The following is a 12,065-nucleotide window of genomic DNA, read 5'->3' as shown; positions in this document are numbered from 1 at the left end:
ACAGAAAGTGGTACCAACAAGTGGGCTGCTGTTGTAACAAATACCTAAAAATGTGGAAACAAATTTTTTTTTTTTTTTGAGGCAGAGTCTCGCTCTGTCGCCCAGGCTGAAGTGCAGTGGCACAATCATGGCTCATTGTAACCTCTAACTCCTAGGTTCAGGTGATCCTTCCAAGTAGCTGGGACTACAGGTGTGCACCACCCTACCCAGTTAATGAAAAAAAAAAAAAAGTATTTTTAAATGGGGTTTCACTATCTTGCCCAGGCTGTTCTTGAACTTCTGGGCTCAAGCGATCCTCCCATCTCAGCCTCCTAGAGTGTTGGGACTACAGGCATGCTACCTGTAGCTACCACACCTGGTGTTGGAAAGAGCTTTAGAACTGGGTATAAGCTTAAAGAGTTTCGAGGTGTACACTGGAAAAAGTGAATATTGGTATGTAAGGATTGTTAAAGGTGATACTGGGCTGGGCGCAGTGGCTCACGCCTATAAGCCCAGCACTTTGGGAGGCCAAGGCGGGCGGATCACGAGGTCAGGAGATCAAGAACATCCTGGCTAACACGGTGAAACCCTGTCTCTACTAAAAATAAAAAACAAAAAATTAGCCGGGCTTGGTGGTGGGTGCCTGTAGTCCCAGCTACTTTGGAGGCTGAGGCGGGAGAATGGCATGAACCTGGGAGGTGGAGCTTGCGATAAGCTGAGATTGCACCACTGCACTCCAGCCTGGGTGACAGAGACTCCATCTCAAAAAAAAAAAAAAAAAGGTGATTCTGATGAGGGCTCAGAAAGAAGAGAAGAGGTACAGAGACGGCTTCCATCTTACTAGAGAATAAATAATCATGTACAGAATGTTGGTAGAAATACAAACATCAAGGGCATTTCTGCTGAGATCTCAAATGGAAATAAGGAACATGCTATTGGACAATGAAGAAAAGGTGATCCTTGTTATAAAGTAGCAAAGCACTTGGCTGAATTACGTCTATGTTCTAGTGTTTGGTAGAAGGTAGAACTTGTGAGCAATAAAATTGGCTATTTTGCTGAGACTTCTAAGCAAAGCATTAAAGACATAGCCCAGTTCCTCCTGACTGCTTATAGTGAAATGCTAAAATAGAGAAAATAAGAGGGCATTGTTAAGCAAAAAGGAACCAGAACTTAAAGATTTAGAAAATTCTGTCTATCCATATTGCAAAAATTGAGAAAGTTTGTTCTGAGAACACTATGAGTGTGACTGACCAACAATTTTCTTATAAGATCAGTGCGGGCATGAACCACAGATTTAATCAGGTATCTCAGAAGCCAGAAAGGTGGGATTATACTGGCAGAAACACTGCTAATGGGGACTAACGGGAACAGAAAAAAATGAGAAAGAATGAAAGAAAGTCAAGAATATATGTTATCTTTCAAGGAAAGGGAAGAAGAACCCTCAAAGATGATTCAAAGATCATCTGAGCCGCCACTCCCATCACAGACCAAGAGGCTAGGGCTAGTTCCTTAAAGGGTGGGGCTACTTCTCCAGTTTGCATAGGCCAGGATGTCTCAACCTAGCATCTTAGGGGTAGAGCCCTTGCCCAGCCAAAAGGGTGGGGCTTGTCCCTCCACCCACGTACCATGAGGGTGATGTTGCCACCTCAGTGGGCATCAAGGGCGGAGCATCAGGTCAAAGAGAATTATTCCTGAGCCTCAGGACCTCAAATTTGCCTTGCTAAGTTTGCTAAGTTTTGGGACCCATCACACTTTCCTGCTTTCCTATTTCTCCCTGTTGGAATGGAAATGTTTGTCCTATATCTGTCCCACCATTATATTTTGGAAGCACATTAATTTATCTGTATTCACAAGTTTACAACTGGAGAGGAATTTTGTCTCAGGACAAATTGTACCTCAAGTCTTACCCACATCTGATTTAGATAATATTTATTTTTGTTTTGTTTTGTTTTTGAGACAGGGTCTCACTGTGTCACCCAGACAGGAATGCGGTTGCACAACCTCGACTCACTGCAGCCTCGACCTCCCAGACTGAAGCAATCCTCCCACCTCAGCCTCCCAAGTAGCTGGGATGACAGTCACGCACCATCAAGTCCAGTTAATTTTTGTATTTTTTGAAGAGACAGGGTTTCACCATGTTGCCCAGGCTGGTCTCAAACTCCTGGGCTCAAGTGATCTGCCTGCCTTGGCCCCCTAAAGTGCTGGGATTACAGGCGTGAGCCAACATACCCAGACAATTTCTGCTGTTTTAGCCACCCAATCTATGGTATTTTTTTTTTAATGGCAGCCCAAACAGACTAAGACACACAAAATGGGACAGTGCAGGGAGGAAATAAGATAGCCACTTCTTCTGTCAAGCAAACAAAACCTTGCAAAGCAAAAAAAAAAAAAAAAAAAAAGTAAAATCATTCAGAAAACATGCTACTTTATTACTACAAGGCATTTAACAAATCAAGAAAGAGATGCGGAATAAAGCAGAAATCTAAGAACATTGCCATTCTCCCTGACAGTCTGGCAAACCCCTTCAGTGTTAACTTTGGCTTTCAGTTTACCCAAACTGCCTTTCCTCTGCTGTTCCAAAAACCACTGGCACATGGAAGAAAGCATCAAAGCATGACTCACTTGTGTAATCACTGAGGGTGTACAGGACAGTGATTAGGTTATCCAAACAGGGCCAGTGGTCAGGATTGCACCGCAGCCCTTCCTCAAAAGCATGGCGAGCCAGGGGGATCCGGATGAGCCTCAGGGCCACATGTCCAATCTTATACCAGAGGTTGACATCTGTGGAGTCCAGCATCACTGCCTGGAAGCAACACAAGCAGAGGGCAAACACACACACACACACACACACACACACACACACACACACACACAGAGTCAGATCTCTCCTTGAATATGCACCCCGGGGACGGGAGGAGCACGGCACTGGCACAGCCACTTGAACTTCCCAGGGAAATGGCAAAAGTGCCATGACTATCTTATAACTGACAAGTAATGCCAGCTCATCTTTCCTGGAGTCGCACGTTTCCAAGATCTAGAGTGATAATGGCATATAAAAAGTTACAGGGACCAAGTTATTTAACTTAGAATTTTTTTAAAAAATTTTTCTTTTTTGAGACTGGGTCTCACTCTACTGCCCAGGCAAGAGTGCAGTGGTGTGATCATAGCTCACTGCATCCTCAAACTTCTGGGCTCAAGCAATCCTCTCACCTCAGCTCCATGAGTAGCTGAGGCTACAGAGGCACATCACCACACCTAGCTAATTTTCAATTTTTTTGTAGAGACACGGTCTTAGTATGTTATCCAGGCTTGTCTCAAACTCCTAGCCTCAAGTGATCCTCCTGCCTCAGTTTCCCCATTGTCTTGATATACTTTGTCAATCTGAATATCTGTATTCCTTACATATTTAATAAGTAAAAGGAGAAGAAAGAAAAGAAAATATGGCCAGGCATGGTGGTTCACACCTGTAATCCCACTTTGGGAGGCTGAGGTGGGCAGAATGCTTGAGTCCAAGAGTTCGAGAGCAGCCTGGGTAACATGGCGAAACTCCATCTCTACTAAAAATACAAAAAGTTAGCTGGGTGTGGTGGTGGTGCATGCCTATAGTCCCAGCTACTTGGGGGCATGAGGTCGGAGGATCGTTTGAGCCTGGGAAGTCGAGGCTGCAGTGAGCCTTGATTGTGCCACTGCACTCCAGCATGGGCAACAGACTGAGACCCTGTCTTTAAAACAATTTGAAAAAATGAGAGTCTTATGGGATTCAAGAAAACTCATGTACTTTGAAGACAAACCTTGGTTCACATCCCTGCTGCAACACTGATTAGCAGAATGATCCTGAGCCTCCATTTCCTCATCACTAAAGTGAGGATAAAGACTCCTTCCTTGAAAGATGGCATGAGGATTAGTGTATGCATAGGAAGCAAACAACGCAGTGGCTGGTGCTTTAGAGGTGCCCAGAGACAGACTGATAGTAACATGAAATAACAGCAATACTATTATGACTGGAAGTATTAATATATTGAATGCTCAGTTTCAGACTTTGTTTTTGATACTATTATGCATACCAACTCATTTAACTTTCACAACTATGCTCTTTTTTATTATTACCACTATATTGGTGTAGACCTAGAGATACCAAGAGACTGAATAACTCACTCACAGCCACACGTGCACTGAGCAGCAAAGGAAGAATTCACATGCAGGCCTCTGCATCCAAGCATGTGCTCTGCCCCAGCCCCTGCTCTCCAGGCCTGGTCAGTACTAATTGTTATCACCTATGGACCTACCCTAGAGCCTTGGGTACTATAGCTTGGTGATCCACCACTACAAACTCTTCTTTTTGGCCCACAAGACCCCAACCTCATCCCCTCCACCAAGAGCTTTCAAAACACCAAGGTAGCTAAGCACTGCCAAAACCACACCTCTAAGTAGAACTCCATGGCTGTCTCCAGATCCTCCCGCTGGGCTGCCAGCTGGGCCAAGTTCTTATAAGTGGAATATTTCAGTATCAGCCCAGGGTGTTTCAACCCCTCTTTCTCATCACCGGATGAAACTGCCTGTGAACAAAACAGAACAGAAGTGACAACTAGACCTTGAAGCCTCAGCAAGCAGCCAGCAGGATACTTGGCTTCCAGGCTGGCCTCTGCTGCAGGCCCTTGAGCCAGTCTAGTGTTGTCCACCACTGGAAAATGAAGGCACTGCACCATGTGTTCTTATAAGACCACTCCTACTCCAAGCGCACAGAGAAGAACAGACCACCCTGAGGTATTAATAGTTTGCAGAGAGTCTGGGCATCCAACAGAGAGAAACTGCCCCACCACTACTGCCATGCCTGAGGGTTCAAGCCTAGCGAATAACATTTACAGCATAGGTAGACCCAGTCAGCAGCTCCAGGTATAAGATAAAAGACAAAGTATGAGCAGGCTGCCTGGGGGCAGAAGGCCTAGAGCTTCACTGCAGGCACTCCAGGACTAGGAATCAAGAGGCTGAGCTCCCAACTCTATAACTCATCACATGAGCATAGACAATTGCTAATTTAACTAAAACGTTAGTGTCTGACCTCTGTAATTAAGAAAAATAATTCCTACCCTAAATAGCAAAAGTTAAAGTGAGCTGAAAGACCATCAGAATTGCAAATATGCTTAATATGAAAAGTTATTTCATTACAGCTTTAATGACCTTATATTCTAAGAAACTGCTGATTAGAAAACTATTGCTCCAACCACAGGACAAAGACTAAAACATTTTCTAACAGAAAAACTCACGGGCACCAAGAAGCTCTTTCCTGGGGCAGGTGGCTTCCACACATTGCTCTTCATGTTCTGAACAGGTAAGATCTGAAGACATGCCACCCTCAGGAAGCATCCCTTGACTAATCCAAGAATCTACCTACCTTGGAGGTCTTAAGGAACTTCTTTAAGACTGAGAAGCTCAAATGAAGCCCCATTCAGTTATCTTCTACCGTCATCTGACTTATCATACAAAAAGGCCCCCAAGAACCAGCTGACCAGGGCTGGATCCCAGCTACCTCTGTCCCTCCAGGTACAGAACTCTTCAAAGAATAGTGGGAACAAATTTACAGAGACTAAGTGAGTCTACTTCGAACTAAACAATCAGCAATACACATGGACATGCACATAACAGTGGATGCTTTTAACCAACCTCCACCTAACAGACTACCTACATTCAGCACCACTCTCCATCCACCCTGAAAGGCTTGCCCGAGCAAGTCCCTCCAGGACACCCACCAGTCAGGGTGAATGCTTCTTAGGAGTCAGCTGGGGTCCAGGGCCTATCTATGCCAATCTTCTGCAAAACTGTAATTATGTAATTAACATTAAGTATGCCAATGCAATATGAGTGTAAAAAGAAACTGTTCTATGTATTTTCTGTACTTCTCCATTGTTTACAATGAGCATGTTTTACTATTATAAGAAAGGAGGGTGCTAAAACAACCTTTTAAGGCTGAAAGTGATACACTGTGCACAGAAAGATGCACACACCTACAACTAAAAGGCTGACACATGACCGTGCCCTTAGGTAAAAGGTTCCTGCCTAGCAACTGTTGGATGCTGGGCCCACCTGGCATTCCACCATGGCCTGAGAGGGAAGACCAACATGCCCACCAACTGGTCCATAACCAAAGCTCAGTAAACATGGAATAAACTAATTTTCCCTCTCTGGGTCCTCACCCACTTCCTACTAACAGGAGAGCAGGAGGTCACAAGTCCCATACCACTAATTCCAAAGCACTGTAACCAGTAACCAAAGAATCTTGACAAGCTATATAATTAGGAATACAAAGAAAAACCTTGGGTGAGAGAAGGAACAGATGCTTTCTTCTGACAATTAAAACTCAGTATTCTATCTCATCGGCAGCAAAAACCATCAAGGTTTTTGCTTGAGTCATAAGTGTCCGCATGCCTAGCACTATAGGAGACTCTGCTCAACTGAAGGACTGTGCAGTCCAGTAAATACCCATGGAGCTTATCTGCTTCCTTAATGCACATCATCTGCATGTTTGGGCGAAAACAAACATGAAAACTTGAAAACAAACGCCTTTCCTCCTAATGAAATATACACCTTCCTAAATCAATTTCAGGTTGGGACCAATTCCCAAACCTCCAGTCGACATCTCCAGTCAACTCAAGGATTAACTCACTCACCACTACCACAGTCCCCATGCTGGGACCAGGTCTTGCTCTGCCTGCCCCTCTCTACTGTAATCAGTGTCCCCAGTCCTTCTGACTATATTCAAAATTGCATGGCATGTCTATACAGACTTCCCAAGCTCATGGTCTTTTACTCAAATGGCATTTGCTAAAATGTGCTGCCAGTAGGATCATTAGGTATCAGCAAACCATGGACTCCAAACCTGGTTTGAATGCTTCACTTACTTGGATGGCTTTGAGCCATCAAGACCTCACTAAGCCTCAGTTTCCACATTTGTAAAACCCAGCTACTGGGCAGAGTGGTTGTGAAGATTAAGTAATAACGATAGCTGGCCTTTAACAAGCACTTACACCAGGAATCATTTTACATGCTTCACTGGATTTACTCAACCCTCATAAAAACTCAATGAGGCAGATACCTAGAGGTGGGGAAATAGGGGCAGAGAGGTGAAATAATGTTTTCAAGGTTCCCCAGCCAAGAAATGGGAGAGCAGAGGTAAGGCCCAGAGTACCCAGCCCCACAGCCCATGCACTAACCACCACGGCACACTGCCTGGCCTGCTGATGCCTCACCTCCCGCAGCAGGCGCGCCTCCAAGAGCTCATGGTAGGCTTTGGCAGACTCCTCAAACCGGTCATGTTTCTGCAGATCAAGGGCCTTGTGGTACAATGCAAAAGCCTCTGCTTCCTACAAATCAAGACAAGAGATGTTTTCATACAGCATAAAGATCTGTCTTTTTTAAGCCAAAAATGTGTGTAAGGCGGGGCTACAGTCAGAGGAACCAACCATGTGATTAGATAGCTGGAACTTTCAGCTCCCCCACCTCCCAACTTCCAGGAAGGGAAGAGAGGCTGGAGATTGAGCTGATCACCAATGATTTAATCAATCATGCCTATGTGATGGAATCTCTGTTTAAAAACCCTAAAGGGCAGGGTTCAGAAAGCTGCTAAGTTGGTGAACAACATCAAGGTGCTGGGAGGGTGCCGCACCTGGAGAGGGCACGGAAGCTCTGTGAATCCACCCCATACCTTGCCATAAATATCTCCTCCACTTGGCTGTTCCTGAGTTGTATCCTTCATAATAAATTGGTAAATGTAAAGTGTTTTCCTAAGTCCTGTGAGTCGTTCTAGCAAATTATCAAATCTAAAAGGGGTAGGGGGTGAGAATCCCTGATTTTATAGACCGGCTGGACAGAAGTGTAGGTATCCTGGCACTCAATGCTTGCAACTGGCATCTGAAGTGAGGGCGGTTTTGTGGGATGAGCTGTTAGTGCTGTGGAGTCTGACACTAACTCTGTGTAGCTAGTGTCAGAATTGAATTGTAGGACACCCAGTTGGTATATGGAGAGCTGGAGAATTGGTATGGGGGGAAAATACCCCAAACATATGATATCAGAAGGGTTGTGAGTAAAATGTTCAGTGTGAATGGTTTCCATTGCAGGCCAGGCACAGTGGCTCACATCTGTAATCCCAGCACTTTAGGAAACCAAGGTGTGAACCGAGGAGTTCATGGCCAACCTGGGCCACATAGAGAGACCCCTGTCTCTACAAAAAAATTTAAAAATAGCTGAGCATGGTGGCCTGGTGTCTGTAGTCCTAAACTACTCAGGAGGCTGAGACAGGAAGACTGCTTGAGCCCAGGAGTTAGAGGTTACAATGAGTTGTGACCATGCCACTACACTCCAGCCTGGGTAACAGAGTGAGACCCTATCTCTTAAAATAAACAAACAAAAGCTGGTTTCCATTGTTTTCTTTTCTTTTTTATTTTTTTTTTTTTGAGACAGGGTCTTGCTCTGTCACCCAGGCTGGAGTGCAGTGGCATGATCTCAGCTCGCTGCAACCTCTGCCTTCCAGGCTCAAGCTATTGTCCTGCCTTAGCCTCCCTAGTAGCTGGGACTACAGACGTGCACCACCACGCCCAGCTAATTTTTGTACTTTGAGTAGAGACGGGGTTTCACCATGTTGGCCAGGCTGGTCTCGAACTCCTGACCTCAAGTGATCCACTCACCTCAGCCTCCCAAAGTGCTGGGATTACAGGCATGAGCCACCGCACCCGGCCTGGTTTCCATGTTTTTCTACTCATCACTCTGCCATAGCCTGATCATTGCCTGGGGAGGATGACAATCTCCTGTGGGAGGGAGGGGGCACTGGGTAGGTTGAGCCTCACTGACATGCCTTGCAGACTAGGGACAGGTGACTAGTAGACTTCTGAGACAGCTCTGGAACTGTCCTGATTTCTACCATAAAATGCAGGGGGGTGGAAGGGAAGGCATATGTTTATTTCAGGGAAAACAAAGGCAGGAGCAAACTCTTATTACACTAGGATAGGACAAGGGTATGGAGATGAATGGATGGAAAGAAGAAGGCAGAAATGGAAGAGATGCCAGGCCTCATGGGAAAGAGGAGTGACCAACAATCTAGGAGTTGAGGTTGGACCTGGCTCCCTCACTGACCTGGAGGGTGATCCCAGTCTAGGCTGCTCCCCTCAAGAGTCTCATCACACTGTAAAGTGAGGGCAATACACTAGGGAACCTCGAAACACCATCTACCATTAATATTCTACCATTCCCTGGGTATCCCAACTCCTGAGGGCTGCACAAAGAATGGGGTGCATGGAAGTGGGCCTGGGGGCTGAGCTGGCCTTCACATACACTGATAGAATAAATATAATTTCTCCTCAATATGATCGTCTCCTAAGTAAAACAGGTTTAACAGGAGATGGAGAGCTAGCCATCTTTCAAAATGGAAGTTCCCCCTAAAACCCCACTGAGGAGATGCCTAAATGTATTTAAAATGAGGTTCCCTCTATAGAAATGAGAAGGTCTACCTACAGAGAAGACCTCGCATTACGTACCTGAGCCTCCTTTGTCTGGGTTTTGTGACTTTTAAAGCTTCCTTCATGATCATCCTCAATGGTGGAGCTGGCATTTAAGGCTGCAATTCGAATCTAGAAACAGGGGTTTGGTGGAAGAGACAAGTTGCTTTGAGATGTCACTCATCTCTTCAAATACCCACAGATGAATACAATTCTGCTCCAGCATATGATCTATTCTACCTTGAAAAGCTATGGCCTTCTCAGATGTGGGGAATGAACAAAAAAATCATCCTCTAAAGAAAAAAAAAAAGAAGGGCGGGGGGTGGGGGGGTGAGGGGGGAGGGTTATGCCAATCTGTGCAGAAAGTATGTCCTGGGTACTGTCCACTGCAAAAGCAACAGACACTGGGGACACCCCAGCAACAGCTCAACACAGTAGAAGACCCAGGTAATGGAACAACAGATTTCAACAAAACATGTTAACTTTATGTCTTTCCAGCAACTGTGACAAGGTCCTGCAAGCCGCTTCAACCACCAGGCAAGCAATCTCACACCCTCAAAGGTGCCAACAGCCTTCCTGGGAGGAAGGCTACTCCATAATAAGAGCCTTCAGAGTCTAACAGGAAAATGCCCCTCGCCCCCAGGAGTAAAGTAACAAAAGAACACTGAGGTCCGCAAAATAGGCAGGCATCAGTCCTTACCATATTCAGAGAGATTCAGCACTGCCACGCAGCATCTCTTCTCATCACTGGCAAAGGTTGCCCCAGTCCACAACTCTCCTAGAAAGGAAATAGGACAAACTGAGACAAGGCCTATGAAGAGCCAGGAAGGTCACAGTGCCAAGGTCCACCAGGAACCAGTCCTTCCCTGAGCTCTATGCAGACAGGCCAGTGAAGAGCTGCCTTGGGACAGCGGTGTGGTCTAACACACAAGGAGCTCCTTGGTCCCTTACGATAGCATTCATCATTTCCTGGCAATGCATCAGGTGCCAGGCACACAAAAGAGTGAGAACAATCCTTGCCCCCAGGGATCACTGCTAGCAGAGGTAACAAGCCTATTATTTTTTTCAAAACCTGAATGATACGAAAAGAAACACAGGCAACATCTAAAGGCAGCAGAGAACAATTCAAAGCGATTAAGGAAGGCAAAGGAGTAAGTTACTGCATCAAGCCTTGAAGAATGGAATACACTGCAGTGGAAGACAGTGAAGCAAAGAGGCAGGGAGAGCGAGGTGTGATGGGAAAACTAGAAGACAAGGCCTTAGAGCAGGGATGTGAATGGAGGATGGAAAGGTAGTTGAGGGCCAAGTCACAACACAGAGGCCATGAACTTTATCTGTAGGCAACAGGGAATCAATGGGTGTTTTAGGGAGAACAAAATGTTTTGCCTATGTTTTAGAAAGATAATAGAAAAATAATTAGAGATAGGCAGACTAGTCTGAAGGCTGCAAAAGATGACAGGATTGGCAAAGATGTGGAGATTTAGAATCTCATGCATTGTTGCTGGTAATGTAAACTGGTGCAACCCTTGTGGAAAACAGTCTGCTAGTTCCTCAAAATGTTAAACAGAGCTAGCATATGACCAGGGAATTCCACTCCTATGTGTATCTACCCGAAAGAAATGAAAACATGTCCACGCCAAAACTTGTTCATGAATGTTCACAGAGGCATTATTTCTAAAAGCTAAAAGGTGGAAATAACCTAAATGTCCACCAACTGATGAATGGATAAATAAAATGAAGTATGTCCATATAAAGGAGTATTTAGTATTCAATCATAAAAAGGAATAAAGTTCTGATACATGCTACAACACAGAAGAACCTTGAAAACATTATGTTAAATGAAAGAAGTCATATACAAAACAGCATGTACCTTCCGGCTCCAATTATATGAAATGTCCAGAATAGGCAAATCTATAGAGATAGAAAATAGTTTAGTGCAGGGGTCCCCAGCCCCCAGGCCACAGACCAGTACTGGTCCATGGGCTGTTAGGAACTGGGTCACAGAACAGGAGATGAGCGGCAGGTGAGCAAGCATTACTGCCTGAACTCTGCCTCCTGTCGGATTAGCAGGAGCATTAGATTCTCATAGGAGCACAAACCCTATTGTGAACTGTGCATGCGAGGGATCTCGGTTGTGCATTCCTTATGAGAATCTAACTAATGCCTGATGATGTGAAGTGAAAGTTTCATCCAGAAATTATCCCTGCCCTCTGCCTCTGGTCCGTGGAAAAATTGTCTTCCAAGAAACCAGTCCCTGGTGCCAAATGGATGGGAACCGCTGGTTTAGTGGGCTTGGGGAGAAGGACAACCGGGGAGCAACTACCAAGGGGTTTAGGGTTTCTTTCTGGGATGACAAAAATGTTCTAAAACTGATTGTGGTGGTGGTTACACAACTCTGTTAATATACTAAAAACCACTGAATTTGTACACTTTAGGGGAACTACATGGCATGTAAATTATAAAGCTCTTATTTTTAAAAAGATGCCAGGATCCCAGATGGACCCGTGACAGCAGGGATGAAGGGGAATCCCACTAGGAGGTAGACTCACAGGACCTGACACCTGGGAGGCTGGCCCGAGGAACTGGGATGGGGATATGGAC

The 12,065-nt window shown here is 45.3% G+C and overlaps 1 protein-coding gene across 8 annotated transcripts in view; it reads right to left on the bottom strand.

Annotated features, from left to right (window-relative positions):
- Positions 1–12,065, bottom strand: part of CABIN1 (calcineurin binding protein 1) — a 168,353-nt gene that overhangs the window by 133,956 nt on the left and 22,332 nt on the right. For 6 of the 8 annotated variants that reach the window (XM_003811073.5, XM_055105565.2, XM_055105564.2 and 3 more), the window contains exons 2-6: positions 10,165–10,242; positions 9,504–9,596; positions 7,224–7,337; positions 4,401–4,535; positions 2,602–2,782 (exon numbers count right to left, since the gene is read on the bottom strand). In XM_003811073.5, the coding sequence (XP_003811121.4) occupies positions 2,602–2,782; positions 4,401–4,535; positions 7,224–7,337; positions 9,504–9,596; positions 10,165–10,167 (526 nt within the window). In that variant the 5' untranslated portion in view covers positions 10,168–10,242. The remainder of the gene's footprint in view (positions 1–2,601; positions 2,783–4,400; positions 4,536–7,223; positions 7,338–9,503; positions 9,597–10,164; positions 10,243–12,065) is intronic. The other 2 variants (XM_034948965.3, XM_034948964.3) reach the window with 1 other exon arrangement.

The sequence above is a fragment of the Pan paniscus genome, chromosome 23 (genome assembly GCF_029289425.2).
Source record: "Pan paniscus chromosome 23, NHGRI_mPanPan1-v2.0_pri, whole genome shotgun sequence".
Taxonomy (NCBI): domain Eukaryota; kingdom Metazoa; phylum Chordata; class Mammalia; order Primates; family Hominidae; genus Pan; species Pan paniscus.
This window is presented reverse-complemented; position numbering and strand designations above follow the sequence as displayed.